Source organism: Scyliorhinus canicula, chromosome 11, assembly GCF_902713615.1.
Source record: "Scyliorhinus canicula chromosome 11, sScyCan1.1, whole genome shotgun sequence".
NCBI lineage: Eukaryota > Metazoa > Chordata > Chondrichthyes > Carcharhiniformes > Scyliorhinidae > Scyliorhinus > Scyliorhinus canicula.
In genome coordinates this window covers 35,124,325-35,152,156 of record NC_052156.1, presented here as the reverse complement: position 1 = coordinate 35,152,156, position 27,832 = coordinate 35,124,325, and the positions used below count along the sequence as shown (strand labels likewise).

At 44.0% G+C, this 27,832-nt stretch overlaps 1 protein-coding gene across 2 annotated transcripts; it reads left to right on the top strand.

Moving 5' to 3' along the window:
* card19 (caspase recruitment domain family, member 19) lies at window positions 1-27,832 on the top strand. 2 transcript variants are annotated; one of them, XM_038812756.1, is made up of 6 exons: window positions 1-239; window positions 9,440-9,576; window positions 16,595-16,748; window positions 17,762-17,821; window positions 21,246-21,317; window positions 24,518-27,832. In XM_038812756.1, exons 1-6 carry the CDS (start codon window positions 233-235, stop codon window positions 24,631-24,633), a joined length of 546 nt encoding a protein of 181 aa, XP_038668684.1. In that variant the 5' UTR covers window positions 1-232; the 3' UTR covers window positions 24,634-27,832. The 2 variants fall into 2 exon arrangements, with proteins under 2 accessions (XP_038668684.1, XP_038668686.1); XM_038812758.1 differs by lacking the exon at window positions 17,762-17,821.

The following is a 27,832-nucleotide window of genomic DNA, read 5'->3' as shown; positions in this document are numbered from 1 at the left end:
CCTAAACAAACATCTCCCACTTCTCAGCCCTGTTTCTGAGCTGTGATCATCTTTAAAGGGCGGTGTTGTTTCCCCCGCGCCCTTGCTGAGGCTGGGCGCTAACAGAGGGAAGTCTGTGGCCGCTGCGGCTGTAACCCGAGACTGATCTGGGGCTGAGCCTCGGCCAGAGGGGAGGGAGAGAGCGCGCGGAAGTGAGAGAGCTGGGCGGAGGACAGGATCGAGCGGCAGCGCCATGTCAGGTCAGTGCTCACCGCCCAGTCACACGGCGGAAGCAAAAAGCGAGGGTGAAAGCTGGGTGGAGCTCCCCCCCACCACACGGGTTACCCGCTGGGTTACCCACCCTGCGCCCAGGGCTCCGCTTCGTGCCCAGCGGAAGGTGTGGGTGAGAGCAGATGTTTGCAGCCGTGGCGCCGCCTCGTTACTTCCCCGCGGTGTTGAGGAGTGAGGAGTGAGGAGACCCCCCCCCCCCCGAAGCCTGTCCCAGCCCCCTGAAGCCTCTCCTTGCAGACACCACATGAAGCGGCGGGGCGCAGTCAGTTCACCTTGGCGCTGGTCACCCAGTTAACCTTGGCATTGCCTTGTGCTTACACATTACCCATGCAGTCACAAACCTCAAAACTGCCTTTCTTATTATTTTGTGGATTAAATTTTCACGTTAATCCCCGGAGCGATTGGATTGCATTACGGCCTATGTCATAAAAAAGGACAACGGTATATAATATATATGTCACTTTTTACAGCAACTGGACCTCTCAAAGGCCCTTTACAGACAATTGACTTTTTGGGATTCGAAATTGAAGCAGCTGATATCCATTCAGCAAACTCCCACCAACAGCAAGGTGATGTTTTTTTTACTGTTGGTTGAGGAATTGGCCAGGTCACCAGGATAACTCCCTTGCATTTGTTTGAAGACTAGCAGTTCAGGAGCAATTCCAGTTCCACCAAATCCAATTAAGGCAGAAAGTGACATTTTCTTGGAGTCAGGGTTTTTACAGCACAAGATGAGGCCCTTCAGCCCATCGTGTCTGCACTATCCGTCAAACACCTATCCATACGAATCCTATTTTCCAGCACTTGGTTTGTAGTGTGTCAATGCTCATCAAAATGCTTCTTAAATGCAATTGAGGGTCTCTAATACCCTTTTTGGCAGTGAGTTCCAGATTTCTATCACCCTCAGGGTGGAAAGGTTTCCCCCAATCCACCCTAAATCTCTTTTCCTTTACCTTCAATATATTCCCACTGGTTATTGACCTCTCTACTAAGGGGGAAGAAAATCTCCCTATGTATGTCCCTCATAATTTTGTACACCTCCGCCTTCTCTAGTGTCAGGAAAACCACCCCAGCCTAACCTCTTAATAGCTGAAATGCTTCAACCCAGGCAATATCCTTGTGGATCTGGATCAAAGCAAATTACTGCAGATGCTGGAATCTGAAACTAAAAAGAAAATGCTGGAAAATCTCAGCAGGTCTGGCAGCATCTGCAGGGAGAGAAAAGAGCTCACGTTTTGAGTCCAGTTGACCCTTTGACAAAGATTTGACAAAGGGTCATCTGGACTCTAAAAGTTAGCTCTTTTCTCTCCCTACAGATGCTGCCAGACCTGCTGAGATTTTCCAGCATTTTCTTTTTGGTCCTAGTGAATCTCCTCAGCACCCTTTCCAGTGCAATCAAATCCTTTCTATAATGTGGAGACCAGAACTGCTCTCAGTACTCTGGCTAGTGGCCTAACGAGAACTCCACCATAACCTCCCTGCTCTTATATTCTATGCCTTGGCTAATAAAGGCATTGTGCCTTCTTCACTAACTTGTCTATCTATTTGTCCTGCTGCCTTCAGGGATCTATGTTAGACATGCACTCCAAGGTCCCTCTAATCCACTTTACTTCATATTGTCCTACCGTTCATTGTGTATTCCCTTGTCTTGTCAGTCCTCCCAAAATCCATCACCTCCCACTTTTCGGGGTTAAATTCCATTTGCCACTGTTCTGCCTATCTGACCAGCCTGTCTACATTACACCACCAATTTTCATGTCATCTGTGAAATTACTGATCATACCCCCACATTCACGCTAGATCATTAATGTACACTACAAACACTAAGGGGGTTGGTTAGTTCACTTGGCTGGATGGCTGGTTTGTGATGTGGAGCAATGGCAACAAGGCAGTTCAATTCCTGTACCTGCTGAAGGTCTTGCCTTCTTAACCTTGACTGTGGTGAGGTGACCCTCAGGTTAAATTGCCACTAGTCAGCTCTCTATCAAAGACGAGAGCAGTCTATGGTCCTCTAGGACTGTGGTGACATTTCATTGTTCACACTACAGCAGCAAGGGACCCAGCACCGATCCCTGTGGTATACTACTGGACACTGGCTTTAACTCACAAAACCAACCTTCGACCATCACCCACTGTCTCCTGCCACAAAGTCAATTTTAGATCCAACTTGCCAAATTACCCTGAGTGCCATGAGCTCTCGCCATCTTGATCAGTCAGGACCTTGTCAAAAGCATTACTGAAGTCCATGCAGACTACAACTCCACTTCCCTCTTCTACACACCCAGTCGTCACCTCAAAAATTCAATCAAATTTGTTTGACATTATCGCCCCTTGACAAAGTCATGCTGACTATCCTTGATTCATAGAATCATCGAATTTACAATGCAGAAGGAGGCCATTTGGCCCATTGAGTCTGCATCGGCCCTTGGAAAGAGCACCCTACTTAAGCCCACGCCTCCACCCTATCTCTGCAACCCAGTAACCCCACCTAACCCTTTGGACACTATGGGGCAATTTGGCATGGCCAATCCACCTATCCTGCACATCTTTGGACTGTGAGAGGAAACCGGAGCACCGGGAGGAAACCCACGCAGACACGGAGAAAAAGTGCAAACTCTACACACAGTCAGCTGAGGTCGGAATTGAATCTGGGTCCCTGGAGCTGTGAGGCAGCAGTGTTAACCACCGTGCCACCCCAAATTTAGAGTACCCAATTCTTTTTTCTCCCTAATTAATGGGCAATTTAGTGTGGTCAATCCAAACGTGTTCTGGGGGTGAGACCCACGCAGACACGGAGAAAATGTGCAAACTCCACATGACAGTGACCGGGGCTGGGGTCGAACCTGGGTCCTTTGCGTCGTGAGGCAGCAATGCTTATCTGTGTGGATCATGCAAATAATGGGCCGTAACTTCCAAAGATATGCTGGGGACTCCCCCACACCATCTAGAGGTTCATGGGTAAAGATTGCACAGCAATTGCCCGGCTTTGCAAACTTCCTTTGGGCAATTTCCCTTCACTGGGAACCATCTGAAAATGTGTTCTAAATTGCAAACTCCGACTGTCATACAGCAATAGTTAAAAGAATTATAACCACCGCTAGCTGCTGGGTAACTATTGTGCTGATCTCCTCTGACCCCTCACTGGACTCCCAAACCGAACCCTTCCAAACCCTTGACTTGTCAAAGTAGATGGACGTTTAAACTAATCTGCTTTACAGCAGTTAGTGCTGTTAAACAGGGCACCTAACTTACCTTTGACTGAGCTACCCTCAACTTTAGGCCGCTGCATTACACTGATCTCATCCAGCCTGTTTCAGAAGGTCACGCAAGATAGGAGCAGCTAATTTTCAAGATAAGTAACTACGAGCGGAGTGACAGTACAACTCTATTGTCACTCCACCGTAGGTTACGGGCCTATGTAATGCTTTATAACAAAATGTGTGTTTGCAGATTATGAATGGAGACACTGAAAGCTTGGGATAGCTGGCACATTTTCCTATTTCAATAATACACTTTTTAGCCTCCAGCTATTCCACAGTTGCAATCATGTTTGCTGAGGTAATCTGGAAAGCATTACGATCACAAACCAGGACTGAGAAACTGTTAAAGGAGTACAATTATACCCTCACAGCATCCACTGTTTCCACAAATTAAGAGCAGATTCGCAATCAATGGAGCCTAGCAAAAATTGGTTTGAACCCATTCGGCAAGTGTTTGAACTGACTCGTCCATCCCCTGAAGATTGGATTGTGAATTGGATAGGAAAGCAGTCTGAATTGAGAGTAACAGTTTAAATAGACCATGACGGAGACATATTAGCCCAGAATTATTTGGAACAAAACCTGTTTGTTAGAATTTTCATCTTATCGTTCAGCTTGACAAATAATTGTTCTGCTAATTGCTGAGAGTATGAGTTGATACCTTCCAAGGTGAACTAGGCGATCGTGCGGATGAGAAGACTCAACAGTCTATCCGCTTAATCAATGAGATTTTAGAATAAAGATGAGGACGGGAACAATGGAGTTGGAATGGGGTGAATTAGAGTCAAATTAAATTCTGTGAAGAGCGAGACAAAAAGGAAGGAAAAATATCAAAAAGTAAGTATCTTGAACCATCTACTATCTGTAGAAATGAGACTGCAGCTTTTGGCCAGAGAGGTTGTGCGACAATGTGGCAACAAAATATTCTTCATTTCAAAAAGCCCCTTACATTGTTCAGTGCCCAAAGTTTCTGTGGCAAGTTTAGTTTGTGTAACAGACCAAATGGCCCAATTGTTAGATGCACTTGGAATATTGGGGGCATAGTGTCCTTGTCACTGGGCCAGTAATCCAGCGGCCCAGCTTAATGCTCTGGGGCCTGGGTTCGAATCCCACCACGGCAGATGGTAAAATTTAAATTCAATAAAAATCTGCAGTTAGAAATCCAATGATGCATGGAACCCATTGTCAATTGTCATAAAAACCTGTCTAGTTCACTAATGTCCTTTAGGGAAGGAAATCTGCCATCCTTATCTGGTCTGACCTACTCCAGACCCACAGCAATGTGGTTGATTCTTAACGGCCCCTCAGTTCAAGGGCAATTGGGGATGGGCAACAAATACAGGCCAAGCCAGCGACATCCAGATCCCCTGAATGAATTTTTTAACAACTTGGGAGATTGATGGTAAGCTCTTATTTTTACGAGGCTAGTGACAGAGCAGCACTATCATCCTTCACAATTTGCAACTCTCCACATATCACTTCCTTGTCACAAATTGCTGGTTTCTTACTTCATGTGCATTGAACCTGTTGTTATTGTCAGCCAATTATGCAACATTACATTTTTCACATTTTTCTTTTGTACGTTTTCTCCTTTCTGCTCCTCTGACAGAGGGTTGACTCCTTAATCGGGTACAGTTTGTATGCCAGGCGCTCTCTGGCACCTTGATCCAATACCAGAGCATCCTGCACTATGCAAATTTGCTCTTTTATTTGTGTGTGCCACTTATTTTTTTTTAAAGAATTCCTACAATGCAGAAGGAGGCCATTTAGCCCTCGTCTGCACCGACCATCTGAAAGCGAACCCCACCTAGGCCCACTCCCAGCCCTATCCCTAGAACCTAACCTGTACATCCCTTTATATTAAGGTGCAATTTAGCATGGTCAATCCACCTAACCTGCACTTCTTTGGACTGTGGGAGGAAACCGGAGCATCCGGAGGAAACCCATGCAGACACGGGGAGAATGTGTTAACTCCACACAGTTATCCAAGGCCAGAGTTGAACCCAGGTCCCTGGTGCTGTGAGGCAGCAGTGCTGACCACTGTACCACCGTGGCATTATGGTGTCTGTTTATAATGGTTGAGCAACAATTAAGTGACAATGTTTTACCTAATGGAGCTCTTGGTTTTTCATTTTCTGAACCTTTTTTTCTGGGCTTACCAACCAAGCTTTTTCCCAGAGATTATTTGACATTCCACTACTAAAGGACTGGGTTTTGGTTAGACTTTGGAAAGCAAGAAGCTTGACTTTTAGTGACCTCCCATTCTCTATGAGAGAGCATTGCACCCTCTGCCTCAGCTAGAACAGGAATAGGATGAGGATAGTGTGGGACAACTCTGCAGGGCAACCTGGGCATTCCTGCCCACTGTGATGTTTCATGCATCATTCTTTGCTCAGAGTTGGGAAGGGGTGTGGGGAGGTCTGTGATCCGGTTGCAGTGGAAACCTGATCGTGGAAGTTGCCTTGCTAACCCTCCAGGATTGTCCTGGAGTCTTCAGGAACTGAAGTTAAGGGTCCCATATATTGCTGCAAGCAATCCAGGGGGAAAACTCAGAGATATTTTTAAAAGTCGGCGATAGGGCAAATTTTTTGACTGACTGTCAAGAATCAGCCAAATAGGAAGCAGAGGCTGTTCGTTTTCCATTTGGCAAGAGAAGATAGTGTGCCACAAATATTGATGTGACTCCAAGTCAGTTGGAGGTCATTTGATGACATTTCCGTGAATGGCTCCAACCAGAGTTGGGAACATGAAATGGGAGCCACGTTGAGAGTATAAACATGCGACGGGAGAAGCAATTAAAAGGAGGAAGGAAATATGAGAAAGTGATCAAACTTGTAAAATCTTACTCATTTGAAGAAAGTATTTTGTGTTTGTTTGATAAATATCACATTCTGAAATAACTTGCACTAAGGTATACAAAGCTCAGTGCGTTTTTATACACCTGCAATTCAAGTCTCAATTTTTTTTAACACAAATCTGTGGTAATACACCTTTCAGGGATATCAGCATGCCATTGTAGTATAAGGGTGTCTCGTGGAGCCAGGGTTAACGTGGGACTGCAGAACAGTTCCGTCCACAGGCGAGTGACATAGTCCTAGACTGTGTGTTACAGAGATTAGAAGAGACCAGGTGGAGGCAGCACCCATATAGGGCTGTGCCTTGGTTATGGGTCACCAATAAATGTTTTATGTTCAAACATACAACCTTCCAGACCTCTTGGTGAGACACCGAAAAACCTTACAACACTAGCTCTTAAAACTTGCAATAAAAACAAGGTAGTAAGTGGGGGAGACTGAGAAGAACAATGAGGTGAGGATAAAAGTGACGAGGAAATCGATAGATGGGAGGAGCAGACTATTGTGAAGATACGTCCAACTTCATGTATTGAGAGATTGCTTTGCAGGTGTTGACAACTGAACGGCCGCACCAATTTATAATTTCTTCCTTTTTCTACACCCTTTTCCTCAGTCAGCACTGTGATTCAACCTAGGGTGAGATCCACATTCTGCACCCTGACAGATCTTGTGAACAGTGCTATCTATGGTGGGTGGGCTAACACATGGGATCCACATTGCCTCTGCACCAGAAGCAATTGGCTGTTGGTTTGTTTCTCGAATGATTCCGTGGATGTTACCAAGAGCTTGTGCAATGAAAACAGAAGTTACTTTGGACCAGCGGGGCGTAATTGAAACATTGTGAGCAGGATTTACTGGCTGTTCATGCCGGTGGGATATTTCAGTCCCACCGACAGCGCACCCCTGCCTTGGGTTTCCCGGCGACGAGGGGTGCATTCAACGGAAATCCCATTAAATAGTGAAATGCGTGCCGAATTTGAGCTAAAAGACTTTGTTTTGTTGTAACAATACTTGTAGGTGCGGTGACCCTATTACGTTTTACTTATCTGATTTAAAGTACTGTAGTGATCAACTTTGAGCAAATTTACTCAATGATAGATTAAAAATAAATGAACTGCAAAGTTTTGTAAATGTAATACAGTGAGCCTGAATGCACTATTTTAATGTAATATTCAATTTAATGTAATATTTCTTGGTGCACATGGTTTTGGGTAATTTCACAAATGCAGGTATTGGGAAGCAGTGTTTGGAGGGAGCATATACAGCTTGACATTTATTGAGAAATCACTGCACAGATGATTATTTTTGAGTGAAAATGGTGAATTTTGAGAGGCAATTTTACTTTGGGGGGGAAAAGCTAAATCCAGTCCTGTCTTTACTTTATGTCCTAGTGTGCATTTCCAGCAGAATCCCTACAGTACAGAAGGAGGCCATTTGGCCCATCAAATCTGCACCGACTCTCCCATCAGGTCTACGCCCTGCCCTACTCCTGCAACCCACCCAACCTTTGGACACCAGGGAGCAATTCACCATGGCCAATCCACTTGACCTGCACATCTTTGGACTGTGGGAGGAAACTGGACCACCAGGAGGAAACCCACGCAGTCACGGGGAGAATGTGCAAATTCCATAAGTTGCCCACGGGTGGAATTGAACCCGGGCCCCTGGCCCTGTGAGGCAACAGTGCTTGCCACTGTGCCGCCCATGTCACTGGATAACAATGACTGGACAATTCTCTCCTCATTAACCTAAAGTACTGACTAATGATACCAGCTCTATTGTCATCCTCACTGGAATGAAGTACTTTGGCACAGGTCAGACTTAATCTGTAGGCTTTGGCTATTTATTGCCTTAAGCAACATGGTGAGCAAGAGTGCTTCATGATCCTTTTCCATGCTCAAGGTAGAATTCACTACTTAATCCTACCTTTGGTCTGCAGTTCAAAACCATTACAATTCACACACGGTTAGTTACAATTCATGTGCAGAAAGTCTTCAAAACTCACCATTTTCAAATAAAGTAAGAACGTAATTTTGTGCAGTTATCGTTAGATGGTGAATTAAAATGGGAGCTGAAAAATAAATGCTGTATTGAAAATTAGTGTTGGAAATACAGGGGACATTTTTAGAAGCCAATTTTAGTATCTCTGATCCTTTGACCTAATTGATCAATGCACGAGAAGGGGAAAATATATTTGAGTCTTGCATTGATGCTATAGGAACCCCGTCAAAGATTTTTGATTGATGTACTTTGAGGCAATAAACAGACCATAATTGGTAACTAAGTTTGTGTGAATCAGCAGAACCTTTAAATGGTACTGCTAAATTGAATTGTACAAAATAGCGCACTATATACGTTTTACACCGTGTCTTTGTCCTCTGGTGATGGCAAAATGGTTAATGCCATTTGTCAAGTAGAGGTGGTGACCTATGATGAAAATACATACTGTAGTAGTCTTTGCAAAGCTGGATGGAGAATACGTGCAAGGGAATGGAGCTACATTTCAGAGCAAAGAGATGTAAGAGTATAGGTTCCTAAATCGTTAAAAGTAGTAATGGGAGCTGAAAAATAAATGCTGTATTGAAAATTAGTGTTGGAAATACAGGGGACATTTTTAGAAGCCAATTTTAGTATCTCTGATCCTTTGACCTAATTGGCCATGCTTCAAAGACATCCCAAAAAATGTTTGACTTTGTTCCTAGTCGTGTGTGGCAGTGACATTTCTTTTCACTTTAGAGAAACTCCTATTTTTGTTTCCATCTGCAAGTCTATCCCGAGTGGTTGAAATTAAGTAGATTTGTCTGCACTAAAAAAAGTGAACAATGAATAATCTTAACATTTTCAGTAGTTACTTATCACAGGAAACAGCAAGGTTTGTGGTGGGGGGGCTTCTATAGTGGCTAAACTGCAAAAACGCAGCCTCCCGTGCCCTCCCATCCGATTAGCTAGGCTCATCAGGGATGGAAAAAGACAGTAACAACAACATGCTAAATCTGACTCCGATTTGCTAACTGATACCATCCAGATGTATGCTAATGTTGTGGTATTTTACAGATTACTGCAAGCGGCTGGCAAAAGATACAGCGTTTCTAACAAATGATGGTACACTCAGTGAGAAGCTGGTGGACAAAATCGTTCTTCACCTGTACAGAATCTATCCCCAAATTCTGAATGATGCAGAAGCTGAAATGGTAGGAAAAGTGTATATTATGCTGAGAGGTAAAGTCGCTATAGTCCCAGATGACCATAGGCTCCTTTCTCCTTTGAGGCGTAGAATTGACTGGTCGTGGTTTAACCTGAGGATCACCACACCTCAGGCGAGGGGCAAGATTTAGAAGGTGGGGCCTTCATCAATAACCTCAGCCAGTACGGGAATTGAACCCACGCTGCTGGCCTTGGTCTGCATCACAAACCAGCTGTCTAGCCAAGTGAGCTAAGCCCCTTATGCTAAGTTCTTATGTGGGTGGCACAATGGTTAGCATTGCTGCCTCACAGCACTTGGGACCCAGGTTTGAATCCGACCTCAGGCAGCTGTGTGGAGTTTGCACTTTCTCCCCGTGCCTGCGTGGGTTTCTTCCTGGTGTTCTGATTTCCTCCCACAATCCAAAGATGTGCAGGTTAGGTGGATTGGCCATGCTAAATTGCCCTTAGGGTGGGGTTGCAGGAATAGGGTGGGGAATTGGGCGTGGGAGGGGTGGTCTTTCGAAGGGTCGGTGCAGACTCGATGGGCCGATTGGCTTCCTTCTGCATTGTGGGATTCTATGAAATGTGCAGGCTGGCAACCTTCTAAATTGTTTTGTTATATAACTAGTGAATGTGTATTATGAGCTCAATAGTTTTTTTGTTTTTTTTCAACTAAGGGGAAATTTAGCGTGGCCAATCCGCCTACCCTGCATATCTTTGGGTTATGGGAGTGAGACCCACGGCTCAATAAATGTTTAAAAGCATGGTGGTATTTCAATAGCACAGCTCATTACTGTGCCAAACCTGTTGCAGTGGTTGGTAAAATAATTTAATATCTCCGAGACATACATTGCCAGGGCTGGTGATGCAGGGAGGAAAAAAAGGTGAATTAAGCCAGAGAACCTTTTGTCACCACCACCTGTTTTCAAACCGCTTTGTAATAGGAGATGAACATACCTGGGATTAGGGCATGGTGTGTACAGGGAAAGGGGAAAGCAGCCTATGGTCACCTGGGACTGCAGCGACTTTGCTTTAATTGATGTTAGTACATGCCCATCGTGGAACATTCTGTGTTCTAAAAATCATGCACAAAAATGTTTCTAACTGTCCCTTCTGTTCTTCTCCATAATGCTGCACCTCTCCCACCTGTTTGATACTGATTGACCAATCATTAAAAACAATAATAATCTTTAATATTGTCACAAGTAGTCTAACATTAGCACTGCAATGAAGTCACTGTGAAAATCCCCTAGTCGCCACATTCCGGTGCCTGTTCAGGTACACAGAGAGAATTCAGAATGTCCAATTCACCTAACAACGTCTTTCCACGCCCAATAACCCTTGGCCCACTTGCCCATATCAAAATTCTATCTAACTCAGTCTTAAAGGCACAGCCTCCACTGCTTTCAGGGGCAGCACAGTAGTTAGCACTGCTGCCTCATGGCGCCAGGGACCTGGGTTCAATTCCAATCTTGGGCGACTTTCTGTGTGGAGTTTGCACGTTCTTCCTGTGTCAGCACGGGTTTCCTCCGGATGCTTCGGTTTCCTTCCACAGTCCAAAGATGGAAAATTGCTCCTAAGTGTCTGAAAGGTTAGATGGGGTTATGGGATTACAGGGATAGGGCTGGGGAGTGGGCCTAGGTAGGGTGCTCTTTCGGAGGGTTGATGCAGACTCGATGGGCCGAATGGCCTCCTTCTTCACGGTAGAGGGTTCTGTGATTTCTATGAAGAGAATTCCACACACATACGACCCGCTGAGAGACAAAGTTCTCACCACCGTCATAAAAACGGTTGACCTTAATATGTCCTCTCATTTTAGTCGCCCACACAAAGGAAATACATAAGTTCTAAAACATTCATTGTTCTCTCTGCAAATATTGTTTGGCTTGCTGAGTGTTTCCAAATTTGTTTTTTGCTTTCAATATTCATTCTCACAAAAGCTTTCATAATTTTGAAAACTTCCCATTTGATTTCTTTCCAACCTTCTGTGATCCAGTGCAAAATGCCACAGTGTTTCAAGCCTTTATAAAATCTTCCCGGTATCATTCTAAGAATGTTTTGTTGTAACCATCTTCCAAGTTTAACGTCCTTCCCATAATGTGCTATCCATAATTGCATGCAGCACTCAATGCCCTGTGCAAATTCACCATCAATACAATGCCTAAAACCATTTGCATCTTTTTATGGTCTTTTCGACCTGCACACTTTTAAAGGTTTATTGATCTGCTTTGCAAGAGTTTTTCTGTTCCTCCACTCTGTCAAGAATTTATTTGGGAACTGCTTTATAGTGTATACCTTTCCAAATGTGTAGCTTTGATATCTATCTGCACTAAACAAATATTTTGAAGGGAGGAAACTGTTGCCCTATCCAAATGACATTCTTTGTGAGCTTTTACAATGAATATTGCCAGGGGTGCAGTTGTATCGGGATTAGGTTGGGAAAGGAAGGAAAATGTTAAAAAAAACTTGAAGGCTGGAAAATAAATTACTGTTGCTGCTCTCGGCTATTGCATGGCTTCCTTAACCTCACCCCTTTGCAGCATCTGAAATCAGTATAAATCTTTCTTTGTATTTCCTCTTTCAAGCGATCTTTATCCCCTCTTTGCTAATGGACCTGCCATGCTAAGCCTTATCTATAGATCTGCTACTGGCAGCTAGGGAATATATGGCCTAGGATGGGCAGCGCAGTGGCGCAGTGGGTTAGCCCTGCAGCCTCACGGCGCCGCGGTCCCAGGTTCGATCCCGGCTCTGGGTCACTGTCTGTGTGGAGTTTGCACATTTTCCCCGTGTTTGTGTGGGTTTCGCCCCCACAACCCAAAGATGTGCAGGTTAGGTGGATAGGCCACACTAAATTGCCCCTTAATTGGAAAAAATGAATTGGGTATTCTAAATTTATAAAAAAAATATATATATGGCCTCAGATCCCTTGCCCTTACATTGTTAAGTTATTGTGTGAAGACACAAGTGGAGATGTACGTGAGCATACAGTTCCTCGGTTAAATCATCTCTTTCAAATCATATCATTAATCATATTCTTTGGGTGCCCCTTCAGTGTTCTTTGTCATCTGCTTTGAGAAAATATTCAGTCATGAGATGTCTGCTTTTCACTCTACTATAATAGCTTCCTAGATCCTTTGCAATCATTGCGAACCACCTGAACTCTCTCGGGTTGAGAGCAGAGTCCACATGAGAATCTTCTCACAACCTATTTTTGTGAATATGATGAAAATGATAAACTGAGTGCCACGGTAGTAAAACCATTATATAATGTTTCCTCAATCAAGTAGCACATAATAACTGGGTAATTTAGAATACCCCAGTTTTGAAGTGGATTGTCTGAGGCTAACTTTTAGCTCTTCTTCTCTCTGAAACAAATGCATTTGAGCCCAGACTTCTGCAATCTAGCTTTTGATTTGAAATAAATTACCGTGGGTGCAAGAAGTTCAATTTCATAATGGAAAATCCTTCAGCAATTGTCACATAATTTGGTGCAGTTTAATTACCTTTTGTTAGCTTTCTTCTAAAGATAACATTTGTTACTGGTGAATAGTTCCTTGTAACATATTACTTGTGCTGGACTACTCTGTTTTGAACACAACTAGTGTGTATCATTATTTTCTTTCTGGTGCTTGAGTTTCTGAATTAAAACTATCTGACTTCCTACTCTTGATTGATGACCAAAGGGGCATAACTTTCATTTGCACAAAGCTTACTTATTGAGGACCGTAAATCATCCCAATTAAAATTTCTCATCAGCGTAAGGAACATCTTTTCAGTATTCTTCAATTTGGGTTGTCTTCCAAAATATACATTAACCAGTGACAACTTCCTGGTTAAAACTCTGTTTGTTTTTCATAATGAGTAGTTAATTTTGTTTCAACAACTTTTGACTTCCGTGCAACATTCTGTTGTGGGGTTCTGAATTGATTGCCTTGTTTACGAGGGCTTTTCTGTTAAAGTCAGCAAGACTTGTGAAAGTCTGTCGGCAAAATATTGATCGAGAAAATAACTGCACAATAGAGGTGAAGCATAGCTTCTCATACAGGAAGTGGTATGTTACATTTTGCTCCGAGTTTGCGTTGTTGTGACATTATGCATATTCACATGCTTGTTGGAGTCTGGAGCTATGGATTGTGATGGAGGAGACTCCCAACTTTCTTTCCCACACATAACTGATCAGGAAGACCTCCTCCCATTACCACCTATCATCGGTGTGTATTGGAAAGGTAAGTAGATTGATACTCAACCTGTTTGACAGAGTTGTGAATGCATTTTCCTCAGCCATCAAGTCTTGAACCTGGAGCTCTGGCCCAGAGGCAGAGATGCTACCCCATGTGCCACAAGACTATCTCTCGTAGAGCTGGCATTGCAAACATCAATGATGGAGTCAGAAGAGTTTGAACAAACACTTCTCACAACTAAAGTGATTCACAGCAGTTTTGAAGTGGGAATCAGGAGGAAACATTTTCTGCTAGTTGAAGTCATGCTTGGCACAAAGGAAGACGATTGTGGTTGTGAGAGTCCCATCTCAGTCCCATAAAACATCACTGTAGGAGTTCCTTGAGGTAGTATCCGAGACCCAACCATCTTCAGCTGCTTCATCGATGACTTTCCCACCAATACAAGGTCAGAAGTAGGGATGTTCACTGATTTCGCTGATGATTGCACAATTTCCAGTGCAATTTTAATTTCCTCAGATACTGAAGAAGTCCTTGTCCGTATGCAGCAAGTACCGGAGAACATTCAAACTCGGGTTGATAAGTGGCAAGTAACATTGGAGTCACAAGTGCCAGGCAATGACCATCTCCATTAAGAAGGAATTCAACCATCTCTTCTTGGCAATCATTGGCATTATCATCACTGAATGTCATGGGCGTGATTCTCCGCTCCCCACGCGGGTGGGAGAATCGCAGGAGGGCCGGGCGACTCATGACACGCCGCCCTGGCACCCCCTGCGATTCTCCCATCCCCCGCTCGGAGAATCGCCGCTCGCCGTTTTTCACGGCGACCGGCGATTCTCCGGCCCGGATCGGCCGAGCGGCCTGACGTTCCCTACCTGTTCACGCCGGCGGCAACCACACCTGGTCGCTGCCATCGTGAACATGGCGCCAAAGGTTCGTTTGTGGCTTGTGGAGGGCGGAGAGGGGAGTGAGCACCACGGCTGTGCTCGGGAGGGGACTGGCCCGCGATCGGTGCCCACCGATCGTCGGGCCGGCATCTCCAAGAGACGCACTCTTTCCCCTCCGCCACCCCGCAAGATCAAGCCGCCACGTCTTGCGGGGCAGCGGAGGGGAAGACGGCAACCGCGCATGCGCAGGTTGGAGCCGGCCAACCTGCGCATGCACGGCTGATGTCACTTAGGCGCCGCCGTCGCGTCATTCTCGGCGCGTCGCCTTGACACAAGCGGCCGAGATTTACGGAGCGCCGCTCCTAGCCCCCTGGAGGGGGAGGGGGGGGTGAATAGGGTGCGAGGAGTGGTCTCAGAGCCATCGGGCCTTCCCGATGCCGCGCTGGAGCGGAGAATTCCACCCCATGTCTCTCTCTCTCTCTCTCTCCTCTCTCATCTCTCCTCTCTCTCTCCTTTCTCCTCTCTCTCCTCTCTCTCTCTCTCTCTCCTCTCTCTCTCTCTCTCGTCTCTCTCTCTCTCTCTCTCTTTTTCTCCTTTTCTCTCTTTTCTCTCTCTCTCTCTCCTCTCCTCTCTCTCCTCTCTCTCTCTCTTTCCCCCTCTCTCTTCCCCCCCCCCCCCCCCCCCCCCCCCCCCCCCCCATATTGAGCAAAAACTCAACTGGACCAGCCATATTTATACTATGGCTACAAGAGAGCCTGTCATAGGTTGGGAATTCTACAGCCAGCAATTCACCTCCTGACTCGCCAAAGGTATTCCATCATCTCTGTAAGGCACAAGTCAGGACTGTGGTGGAAAACTCTTCACTTGCCTGGATGAGTGCAGCTCCAACAACAATCAAGAAGCTTGACACCATCCAGGACAAAGCAGCCCTCTTGATTGGCAACCTATCCACCTCCTTCAACATCCATTCCTTCCACCACCGACATACAGTGGCAGCAGTGTGTGCAATCTACAAGATGCACTGCAGCAACTTACCAAGGCTCAACAGCAGCTCCCACACTTGTGACCTCTACTACCTAGAAGGAAAAGGGCAGGAAATGCACAGGAACACCACCACCTGCAAGTTCTCCCCCAAACCATCCTGCCCTGAAAATATATCGCCGTTACTTCATTGTTGCTGGGTCGAAATCGTTTCCCACTAACAATGTGGGTGTACCTACACCACATGGACTGAGGTGGTCAAGAATGTGGTCCATTGCCACCTTCTCAAGGGCAACGTAGAATGATCAACAGATGCTGGCTGAGCCAAACATCCTGTGAACAAATTTTTTAAAGTGCAGACATTGTTGGAATGTCGGACACCCAGCAGCCAATTTACACACAACTATGCCCCACATGCAGCACTATGGCAAAGGCCAAATAATCTGGGTGGGGTTCTCTGCGCCGCCGACAGCGAGATCCCCCATCCTGCCAGCCGGCCAATGGGGCTTCTCATTGTGGGAAGCCCCACGCCTTTGGGAAATCCCCGGGTGTAGGTGCCTGCTGGCGCAACGGAGAATCCCGCCAGCGGAGAATCCAGCCCTCTGTTGTTTTAGTATTGTTTAAAGACCTAGATATTGGCCAGGACACCATGGAGAAGTTGCCTGTTCTTCCATGCACACTGCCATGGATTGTTTTATGCCAACGGTGTGAAGATGGCCTTTATGCTTAATGCTGCTTCTGAAAGATGTGACTTCTGATAAAGCAGTACTCCCTCAGTATTGCACTGGAGTATGAGCCTCGATTTGTGCTCCGATTCTGGGGTGGGATTTGACTGTAGGTGAGAGTGATGCCTACTGAGCCAAGGTTGGCATTGTTAGGATAAAGAGTCCAGTGTCAGATGGTGATAAATTATTACTTGTCCTAATCTGTTGTCCGTTTGGCAATATTGAAACTGAACCTGCAGTTTCTTCCAACAGTTCCGAAATGTAAACACTCCGGTGTGCGCAAGAATATCTGAGCTCCTCCTTCATCTGCAGAACAAGAACAGCAGAGCCTGTAAGGAATTTTACAATGCTTTGGAGACAAATGATGCACAGATATTCAGAAGATTGCCAAGCAAATATCTGGCCAGTAAGTTTTTGATTTCATAAAAGTACTTTGTTTATTATAATACAGGATTTTACGACGCAATATTATCTGTATAACACAAACTATGGACCACATCGCAGTTAATTGTGATGTAAACTGGAATGTGCTAACCAGTAATTTTTGGTGACTTGGTGCCCTTGTGCTGTAATTCAAAAATAATCTTAACCCAAATACAATTGAAGGTTTACGTTTAGATTTAATCACTATGCAGTGATTGTACACAGTGATGGCAAGTGAGGCGATTTGGATATTGGTTGGGTGTAGCATTGGATTTGGCTAATAATGGAATGAAAATTGGGCAGACCCTTTAGAAATACATCCATTAGGCAAGATTACCGACCCGGCTGATGATGACGAAAATTACCTTTCAGTATTTAATGACTTTATCGTGACGAAAGTGATGCACATCTATATAACGGGCAGCAGGGTAGCATGGTGGTTAGCATAAATGCTTCACAGCTCCAGGGTCCCAGGTTCGATTCCCAGCTGGGTCACTGTCTGTGTGGAGTCTGCACGTCCTCCCCCTGTGTGCGTGGGTTTCCTCCGGGTGCTCCGGTTTCCTCCCACAGTCCAAAGATGTGCGGGTTAGGTGGATTGGCCATGCTAAATTGCCCATAGTGTCCTAATAAAAGTAAGGTTAAGGGGGGGGGTTGTTGGGTTACAGGTATAGGGTGGATACGTGGGTTTGAGTAGGGTGATCATGGCTCGGCACAACATTGAGGGCCGAAGGGCCTGTTCTGTGCTGTACTGTTCTATGTTCTATGTTCTATATTACTTTCCTCCCAAAAGCAAAATAAAATTTGTCCAATAATTATGCTGGGACGACCAGGCAGCTTTTTAAAGCCTTGCATGGTGCGGTTGCTCACAAGTTCAATATAAGCAACCTTTTGGAGTTCATGATGTTTTCATCTATTCCAACATACAACTTTATATTGGAGTAACACAAATAGCGCAAGAAAGTGAAACTAAATAAACTGCATGAATTTCTTTCACAGGATCCGTGGGAGGTAACATGGATACCTACAATAGGGAGAAATATCTGCTCAATGACAGGGGTAATTTATTTTAAAATACATTTTTATATTAACACTCTGAACTTCTGTTTTATATCATTACTGCACTTGATTGACATTGTTATTGTGTCACAATGAATGTTTCACAGAAAGAAGCACTCCAGGGAGAGCTCACAGAAATCACTTTTGAGAGCATGTACTTTAGCAATATGTAATTATTAAAATTATGTAAATTAAAGTAACTCTACCTCTCTGTCCTTTCAAAGGTTTTAGTTCACCGACAATTACGCCATCATTAAAGTCTTCATGGAAGTTGAAATTTTCCCTTCCTTTCAGCGTGCTAATGTGTTATGAAATGTAGTGAGATTATGTGGGAGAGATGGACACGGACTCCCTCATATTCCATCATGGAGTCTGGTGCTAGATTTAACTATAGCTTCATTTTAACTATGAACTTCTGAGGAGTGGCAATCGTAGTTTGCTTGCCACTCTGTCCTTTTTTCCCACCTTAGTCGGGAGATGTGCATTTCTCACCCAACCTTCCAGGCCTGGTAAGAAATGTTCCATGCAATGGTTTCTTGAGGCTTTGCAGTGCAGGGCACCAGCTTTGGGGGATGTGAAGCCTTGTTACGGCACCAGCTGCCTTAAACTGGGTACACTTAAAGGTCCCAGCCACTTTGGGAACCAAGTAAATGAGCAAGGTAAGTGGTCGGATGGGCAGTACGGTAGCCCATGATTAGCATTGTTGCTTCACAGCACCAGGGACCCGGATTCGATGCCGAACTTGAGTCACTGTCTGTGCGGAGTCTACACGTTCTCGCCGTGTCTGCGTGGGTTCCCTCCTGGTGCTCCTGTTTAATCCCACAAGTCCCGAAAGACGTGCTTGTTAGGTGAATTAAGCATTCTGAATTCTCCCTCCGTATACCTGAACAGGTGCCATAGGGTGGCGACAAGGGGATTTTCACAGTAACTTCATTGCAATGTTAATGTGACAATAATAATATTATTATAGGTAAGTGGGTATGATGGTTTGGTTGGTTGAGTGGGGGGTGCTCTGATGGTCGGGAGGGTATAGCATGAGTCATGGGGGTTTGGAATGTCAGTCAAGAGTTTGGTAATGGCGTGGGGGTTAGTGTGGAAGGGATGAGGGTAAGGTTCTGGGGGGGGGTCTAGTTGGTGGCTTGGTGTGGGCAGTAGTCAGAAGGGTGGGGAGTAGTCAGGGGATCAGGTGGGCAAGTAGTTAGGAAGCAGTCACGTGTAGGGGGTGGGTTCGGGATGTTTTGCAGGGTTTCGTCAGCTAGCGGGTTGGTGGTTCAGAGGGTAACAGGGCGATGCAGGGGGTTCTGGGAGGGTTATCGTGGTGTTTCAGAGGGTAGCTGGGGTGTGGAGGTAATCAATGGGGATCAGCGAGTGGGGGAGTATAGTTGAGTTTACAGGGTCATCTTGAGGGGTGAGACATAGGGGATCGAGACGGTAGTCGGGGGCTGCAAGGGTAAGTGAGGTGGTGGGAAGGAGGTTCACGGATGGGGTCGGTGCTATAGTTACCCAAGAGTTAGAGGTGATTTTAATCCTTCTAACATTTCCTGGGTAATTATTGTGCTCAGAGAGCCAAAACCACCCCAAGTCTCCAATTTAAATCGGGGTATTAGATGGTTTCCTTTGTAGGGTAACTTCCCATTAGAAATGTAAACTTGCTGGCCAATTTCAATGCATTCTTTATGCAGGGATAAATGGTGGGGAGGGGGGTCTTTCAGTGCATTCTGTGGGGTACCCCAGATCCATTCCATTTCCTATTGTATGACATTTGTTGGTGAAAGAAGGTGGTGCGTGTTCCGTTTCTCTGTGTCACCTTTGTCTATTAATAAATCGCAAATGTTTAATTACTCTTTCATGAATGAGTGACTTTTTTTCTTGCATGCTTGAAGTGTACTCCATAAAGGGGTTGGTATTAAAAATATCACAACTATGTCAATTTTTAAAAAATTGTTCGTGGGATGAAGTAAGCCAGGCAGGTAAGTGACCAATTTCCTTCCCTAAAGGACATTAGTGAACCAGATGTTTTTTTTTACAACAATTGGCAATGGGTTTATGGTCATCATTAGACTTTCAATTCCAGATTTTTATTGAATTCAAATTTCACCATCTGTCATGGGATTCGAACCCGAGTTCCCTGAGCATTTAACCTGGGTCTCTGGATTACTAGTCCAGCGACAATACCACTACCCCTTGTTTTACTGATCATTGTTTTCAGATTAATATTGGTTGCTGTGTCTGGAATGTTGTGCACCTGATCAGAGTCACTGTAAGATGTGGAATGTTTCACAAAAGTCAACTGCAACCTGATTTCAATGACGAAAAGAGAATGAAGGGACCGGGCTGATCGGAGCCACCCTTCCAATGGTGTCTTTGAAACAGAACATTGATTCAGTATAGCTATATGTGCATTAAATATAGAATGAATCTCACTCTGGATTTCTGGGGAAACTTTGATTCGATGGGTATTCTAACACGTCTGCATGAAGAAAAGAACAAGCTACAAAAGTAACAGACTATTTTTTTACCTGGCTCATGCACAAATGGTTAACTCATTCCTGTGTGTTCCTTTTTTTCCTAATTAGTGATTCTGGCTTTTTCTTTTCTGGATGGGAAAGAAGTGTTAAAAGTTTTGCAGATAACTGCCATTTAACTCTACCAAACACTGCAATTACAATGATAGGTTTTGTAGTAATGTGATGCTTAATACATTAATGCTATAGCCAATTTTGTATGTTATTCAACAAAAGTCTTGTGTTTACATGTACTCGGTCATGTTCATCCCCTATTTGCAATTTCAGCTGATAAATCAATTTCCATGTGTGCCCCAACGTTATTGTAAAATCAGTTTACCCCACCTCCCTTTGGGCTACTCTGTGCTTTGCACTGTTCTCAAACTGATAGAACAGTCAAGCAACAGACCCTCACCATTCTACAAATGTTGGTTGTGTGTCAGCCCCGGCGTGAGATGCCTGTGATGGCTTGTTCTTGCCTTTATTGTAGACTGTGGTCCTTATTCTGTGCTCCTGCCTTCTCAAGAGCACCACTGAGCTTAGGAAATCAATGTGCAAAGATTAGAGTGAGCGTACATCATACTGCTCTACGTCACAGTTGAAGCAACAACGTACTGTTCCAACATTCAAACCGATTTATAAGCAAATATTTTTCAAATGTTTTCAATTCTAACATAGGTTTGTGTGGGCACAGGAATGTCTAAATATAGTCCATATGGTTCCTGAACTAAAGGCATCAATAAGTTTTTATTTATCCATTAATGATATGTCAGCATTGCTGACGTCTGTCCTTAATTTCCTTACTACAAGGCTCAGACTTGAGTTCTTGTTTCCTTTCTCAAGCCCTCTTTATACGTTAAGAGACCCAAAATTTAATTCAGAATCTAAAACCCGTCATTGAATGTTGCATTCATTTTCAGGTCCTGTGTTTTTCCTGGCTTGCTTCAGTGTGGCAGCAGGATTGGCTTTCCTTCTGTATTACTGCAAAGAAGGTAAGAATATATAATGAATAAAGAAAGCGATGAATTAAACTATTGTTAAATTGTTATGTCAGCCCTAGGCAGACATTGAGTTAAGACTGAAGAAAAGACCGAAGAGTGCATAACTCTTGTGCCGTTACAGTGTCTTATAGTTAACTCACTCTAGTTTATGAGTGTGGGTAAACCTTTGACCCTAAGTATTTTTCTGCATTTGTATGTTACCAAGGGGATTCCTCATTTCAAACCAATGTTCCAAGTAATTATTGTAGGGTCTACTTTTTTTTTCATTAAACATTATTTATCCATTACCTGATTGATCAAAACACTAAGGGCGAAATTCTCCGCACTCACGACGGTGCGGAGAATAGCGGGGGTCGTAAATTTTTACGGCCACGCTAGTCTGACGCCCTCCCGCTATTCCCCCCACGCCCGACACGAATCGCTGCCGCCGTTTTTTTACGGCGAGCAGCGATTCTCAGCTGGCCGATGGGCCGAAGTCCAAGCCCTTTACGGCCGTTTTTACGAACGGCAAACACACCTGGTCTGGCCGTTCGTAAAAACGGGCGTAAAGTTTGGATCTTGGCAACCATGGCACCGATTGGCACGGCAGTACCACGGCCGCGGGATGCTAGCCCCGACAGGGGACCAGAATCGATTCCCGGTCGGGCGGGGGGGGGGGGGGGGGGGGGGGGGAGGCTGGTGTCAAACCCGCCCGTTTTTGACGCCAGCCTTACGATTTCTCCCTGTTTGGGAGAATCGCGCCCAATCTGTATCATAAGTTTTAATAATAAATTTAGTGTACCCAATTAATGTTTTTCCAATTAAGGGGCAATTTAGTGTGTTCTGTCCACCTACCTTGCACATCTTTGGGTTGTGGGGGCCAAAACCACGCAAACAAGGAGAATGTGCAAACTCCACACGGACAGTGACCCAAAGCCGGGATCGAACCTGGAACCTCGGCGCCGTGAGGCAGCAGGGCTAACCCACTGCGCCACCGTGCTGCCCTGACTATCATAAATTAATCCAGATTCTGTTTGCATCTGAGAAAGTTAGTTCAATTGAAATATCAAAATCGGTTGCTATGTGTGTTTCTGTTGCCAATAAAGGGCAATAAGTAACATTGCAAATATGAACAGTAATGCCCTGTACCTGACAACTTGTATTTTTATGGAGTTCCTTAATTAAGGAAAGACACCAAGCAGCATTTCCACCCCCCCATGCTAGCGGCATGTTTTGCAGCGGCAGAGGCCCCCCCCCCCCCCCCCCCCCCCCCCCCCCCCCCCAGCCATTGGTGGGCAGCGGGATCTGTTGGTCTTGCCGCTATCAATGGGGTTTCCTGTTGTTCATGCCCTCCACCGCCAGGGGCACCCACGGCAAGAGGGACGCAGTCGGTGGGATGGAAAGGTCCTGCAGGCGGGAACGGCCAGAAAATCTGGCCAAATCTGACACACTCCACAGAGCACAATGAGCAGGAAAGGAAAATGGGAATACACAAAGACTGGGGTGAAACAAAAAGATTGGTCAAAAGGAATCAGATTGTTTTTGAAGGGAATGATGGCGATGACATATTTGGAGGATTCAATAGGGAGTTCTAAAGCACAGCAACCTGATAACTAAATGATTAACTGCCAGCAGTATAGGTAAGGAAACGGAGGTTGAAAAGTAGATCACGTTCTTGAGGTGCAGAGCATGCCACTAATTTGTTTAATTTGAGCATATTGCTGACGTACAGTGGGGTGAGATTACGGAGATACATGAAAAGGGAAAAAAGATCTTGAAATCTATTTGCCAGGGTGCATGAGACTCCAAAGCCTGGCAAGAGCATGACTGGTCAGCACACAGAACTTTGTGAATTGGTTGCAGTCGTGGAGATTGGAGACTGACTACGCGAGTAGACAAGCCATAAACTGACAATTAGAATTGGGGTTTTGGAGTAGTGGGAAGATGTAGGATTAGAGACCAGTGAAGTTACAGAAGTGGAATGAAGTTGTCCTGATAACAGAAGGGGGTTGGAAACAAGTGGCTCAGCTTGTTATCTTGACACGCATATATTTTAGTGGTTGCTGCTTAACATTAGAAATAGAAGCATAAGTAGACCACACCACCCCTCAAACCTGCTCCACCATTCAATACGATCATAACTGCCTCAACTCCCCCTTCCTATCTGACTCCCCATATGACCGACTTCGCTAAGAGCCCAGAAATCTTTCTATCTCTGTCTTAAAATACTCTGATGCAGTAGTGTAGAAGGTGCCACCTTTCAAATAAGACGTTTGACCAAAGCCCCATTTACCTGCTGAGAGCAACGTTAAAAAACCCATTGTACTGTTTCAGAAAACATCAGGGGAGTTATCCCTGATATCCTGGCCTCAATCAACGTCACAAAAACAGATTATCGGCCATTACCACATTGCTGTTTTTAGGAGTTTGCTGTGTAGCAAATTGGCCGCCACGTTTCCTGCATCACAACAGTGACTATACTTGGCTGTGAAGTGTTCTGAGAGTTCTGTGGTCATGAAAAGCACCATATAAATGCGCCTCTTTTTTCAAACATATTCACCAATGGAACATTCACAACCCTCCAGGGTAGAGAATTCCAAAGATTCACACTGACTGAAGAAGTTTTCCTCATCTCCACCCTAACCCTGAGTTGTTCCCGAGAAACCGTCTTTGTGTTCACCTTGTCAAACTCCTCCTGAAGGTGCTACATAAACTCAAAAAGACAGAAAGGCTACTTTTTCAAGCTCTCTTGCTGCTAAACTAGGCCAAAACTTGATCAATTGATTGAGCTGCCATTCGTTTTTGCACCGTGTTTTTGTTTAGTATCTTGTAAAGAAGCAAGCCTAGAAATTCAGCTAAAATGTGACAAGAATATATTTCGGGAAGTTGTGTGAATTAAATCTATTCAATCAATGAGTTTAGCAACATCACATCATTCAGGTGAAGGCCACAATGATTGAAAATAAGGTGATGTAACAATAGTTTTGTGTTGTAGTAAACATGTACCCACCACATTCATTCTGTTGAAGGCCTTTCGGTAATTTCTCTTGTGACTGCTTATGAACTGACTGCAAATCAATTACTTCTGGTCTATAATTTATAATTAGTACAAATTATTAATTTTATTTGTCAATGATTCATATAATTAATATTTCACAGTTATTGGCTATTTGTATATTTGCATATTTCTTTATTTCTAATTCTATCACCAGATACTAAATTTGAAAGCGCTGCGAAGAAAATCATAGGTTTCTCTTCTCTTGGTGTTGGAAGAAGGGCCAGAAGGTACTTGTTAGCGTACTTTGAAGACCAGTCAATGAGGAACTAATAAAAGAGCAGCACTTCAGCGACTAGCATGCCCGCCTTGTCAACAAACGACTGGGATTACATATACTTTTATTTTAAAGGACAGTTCTTCTGCCAATACCAAAGATAGTTATGTTTATCTATTTGTATTTAAAGTAAATGTGCTTCCCAGAAATATTGCTGCTGCCTATCAACACTGTGGTGGGCCACAAGCCTCAAATATGACAATGATATCCGCTTTATCAAGAAAAGACAAGTGGATTTGACCTTCCGCAGCCACACATTTCTGGTAGCTAATATACAGTTGTCTGTCCCTCCTGTACTGGAAGTACTTTAATTGCAAGCTTTAAGGTAGCCATTTTGGAGAGGTCACTGACATTCAATAGAAAAAAATTCTTAAGTGTTCAGATATCAGTAATGAATGTCATGTCTTGCTGAGAGCTCTTGAATTTATTTTAGATGAATTAAATACTGCAGTTACACTCGAGCTGCTGTACGTTCAGTGACAGGTCTATTAAAGCAACAATGGTGCTTGCAGATCATTGTCACTTGCATATCTATGAGTGAAGGTAATGACAGCAGCGCTGCATGCAAACCTGCTCAGATAGCCAAAGTGATCCATTACTAGTTCTTTTTTACCTAATTCGTTGGAAAAGAAAGCAGCCTTTTGTATAACCAGAATTGTTTTGAACAAATGTAAAAGACCAAATTCAAGCGATTGCAGTTACAGAGCATCGGAGTGAGATAACCACTCAATTTATTATATACTTGCATCAATATTGCCAAAGATTGGTGAGCTGCACTTTTAGCACAGGGAAAACAAAGGTGGACACTTTGTTCGCGATTGAATTGTACAGATAGTACAAGAGGCTAGTCCCCTGGTGAAAAGAGACACCAAATAACCACCAAATGGATGCAGCTACGAGAGGCTTTAATTGAATGTATGAAGAATGGGAATGCCATTTAGAATGTAGTCTGTTGTCTGGCAACATGGCGTTGATCTGCCCATGCAGTACCTGCATGATTTTGTGCCTGGTATTGCCATTCTTCATCGTCAACTTTAACCTGGTCAGTAATAAATGGTTTAAAGAGGCATTTTTCTATCTATTGTAAATTAGCAGATGGTCGGGTATATTATCAGTTCTAACGGCTCTCCCTCACCTAGCTGCCGAAGTCCTTTTGTTACTTATTTTCTCCTTTCTAGAAAGCAACTAAACCTCACCTGACATAATGAGGATTTGACTGCTAATAGTTACTACTGTATCACTGTTAACGCGTTAGGTCAGCAACCAAACTGCTGTCATTCTACAATGGATTGTTTTTAAAAGCTATATTGAATATTAGCTTAGTTTACAATTAGCTTTCTTTACAATCAGTTTCCAGTTTATCAGCGACCTCAAGCTAGGCACAGCAGGAACAGGATTGGAGGCGTTCTAATATATAGAACTGCAAATGCTAGTTGTTTTTTCTGCTGAGAAATTATTATTGATCATTTTGTAACTGAAAGACTGGGAACTAGTAGACACTCCATATGTCTGATGTTTTTCTTGAAACTGTTTCCATCATTCTTTGAACAGAGGATATACGTCAGGAAGTTAATACAGATTTTGAGTGATTTGGGCAACTATCTAACGTACATCCTTAGCAGCATTTAATATTTAAAGTTGCGGATGAAAATCTCTGTTGTGTTCTTGCAATTAAATGCAGGATATTACAAGTTTAACTATGCAGCAATTTTCATGTTAGTACTGTTATAAATATATCTTATGGCAAGCATTCTCAGGACAGAACCATAACTTGTTCTCAAATGAAACAACCTTGTTTTAAATGACGACAGTGTTAGAAATGTTTCTTTTGTGGTACCTGTAATTTCATGTATGTGGTAGACTTGTAAGAGTTTATAAAACTTTGTTTAGAAAACCCAAAGGTTCAGATTGACTAACATCCTGTTTAAGGATGTGGTTAAGTTGGTCCCACTCTAAGCTGTAAGGTGCAAGAACCTTTGGTTATTGGCCTTTGTGACGTCAGGGAATTTATATGGTTAATAGTGTCGATCATGTTGAAAAAGCACGATCTACTGTTAGCAGATATTTCATCAGCCTGCTATTTCTTATGGAACACTTCTTGACTTGAACAGGAGATGCATGTCAGGAAACAGAAATCATTGCAACATAATGAACTGCAATCCCAATGCATAATTCTTTCTTTAACATTTTAAATGTTCCTTCTTAATGTCACTTTTTTTCGATGTATTATATGATATGAGGTGCTTAACAGTAGGATGTGGTCTCCCAAGTTTGCTTCCACAGAGGTAGAAGAGAGTCCGATTGAGATCATTGTTAATTATTGAGATTGGCAAAAAAGAAAATGGACCAAAGAGCAACAGTAAGACAGTAAACCTGCTAAAGAAACAAGGCACAGGAGGCACCACCTGAATGAAGTGTCCTCCCTCCCTCCCATCCTTCCTGCTATTTTTCAGGTAAGGCACCAAAAATAACCTTTCCAATCCCACTTATGTACACATACCATCCATATTATGGTATGGGCAGTACATTATCTAGGTAAATGGGCTTTTTAAACCAGCCTGACAGATCTTTAATTAGTTATTCCGATGTGGTGGACAGGCTGCCGATTTTGATGCCCACCCAGTTGCATAACAGCTGGCAGGGGCACGCGCTATCCAGCCAAGGGCATTATGAAATAGATGGGACGTGTTTAATAATGAATAATGGTGAACACAGGAATGGAACAAGCTAAGAAATGGACAGCGAGTAGCATGACAGGAAACCTATCTAGTAACACAAATAGAAAGGATTTGAAAGGCACACAGTAACATTGGGAAACTAATTCCAACAACATTAAGCATGACACATAATAAACCAGTCATTAAATTATCAGTGTCCTATTTGGTATTATCTGTCTTGCTCCCAAGTTTCTTCACCGCAGCATTCCGACCATAAACCCCATCCCTGAGATTAGTATCGTTGTGGAGATTTCGAGACAAATCTCCATAACTCTGTGACTTTGCCCTTGTGCCTGTGCCAGCTGATACATTTGCAACAAAATGAAATTCCTTGAGCTCCTCTCCTTAGTCTGATACGTCAGGCACGCAGAATGAGGGCAGCGCGGTGGCGCAGTGGGTTAGCCCTGTTGCCTCACGGCGCCGAGGTCCCAGGTTCGATCCCGGCTCTGGGTCACTGTCTGTGTGGAGTTTGCACATT

Excerpts from the sequence above, each read along its gene's own strand:
- card19 (XM_038812756.1), top strand. Across the intron at positions 9,577-16,594 it reads ATGATGCAGAAGCTGAAATG|TTCCGAAATGTAAACACTCC; the intron begins GTAGGAAAAGTG and ends TTCTTCCAACAG. Across the intron at positions 21,318-24,517 it reads TCTGTATTACTGCAAAGAAG|ATACTAAATTTGAAAGCGCT; the intron begins GTAAGAATATAT and ends TTCTATCACCAG.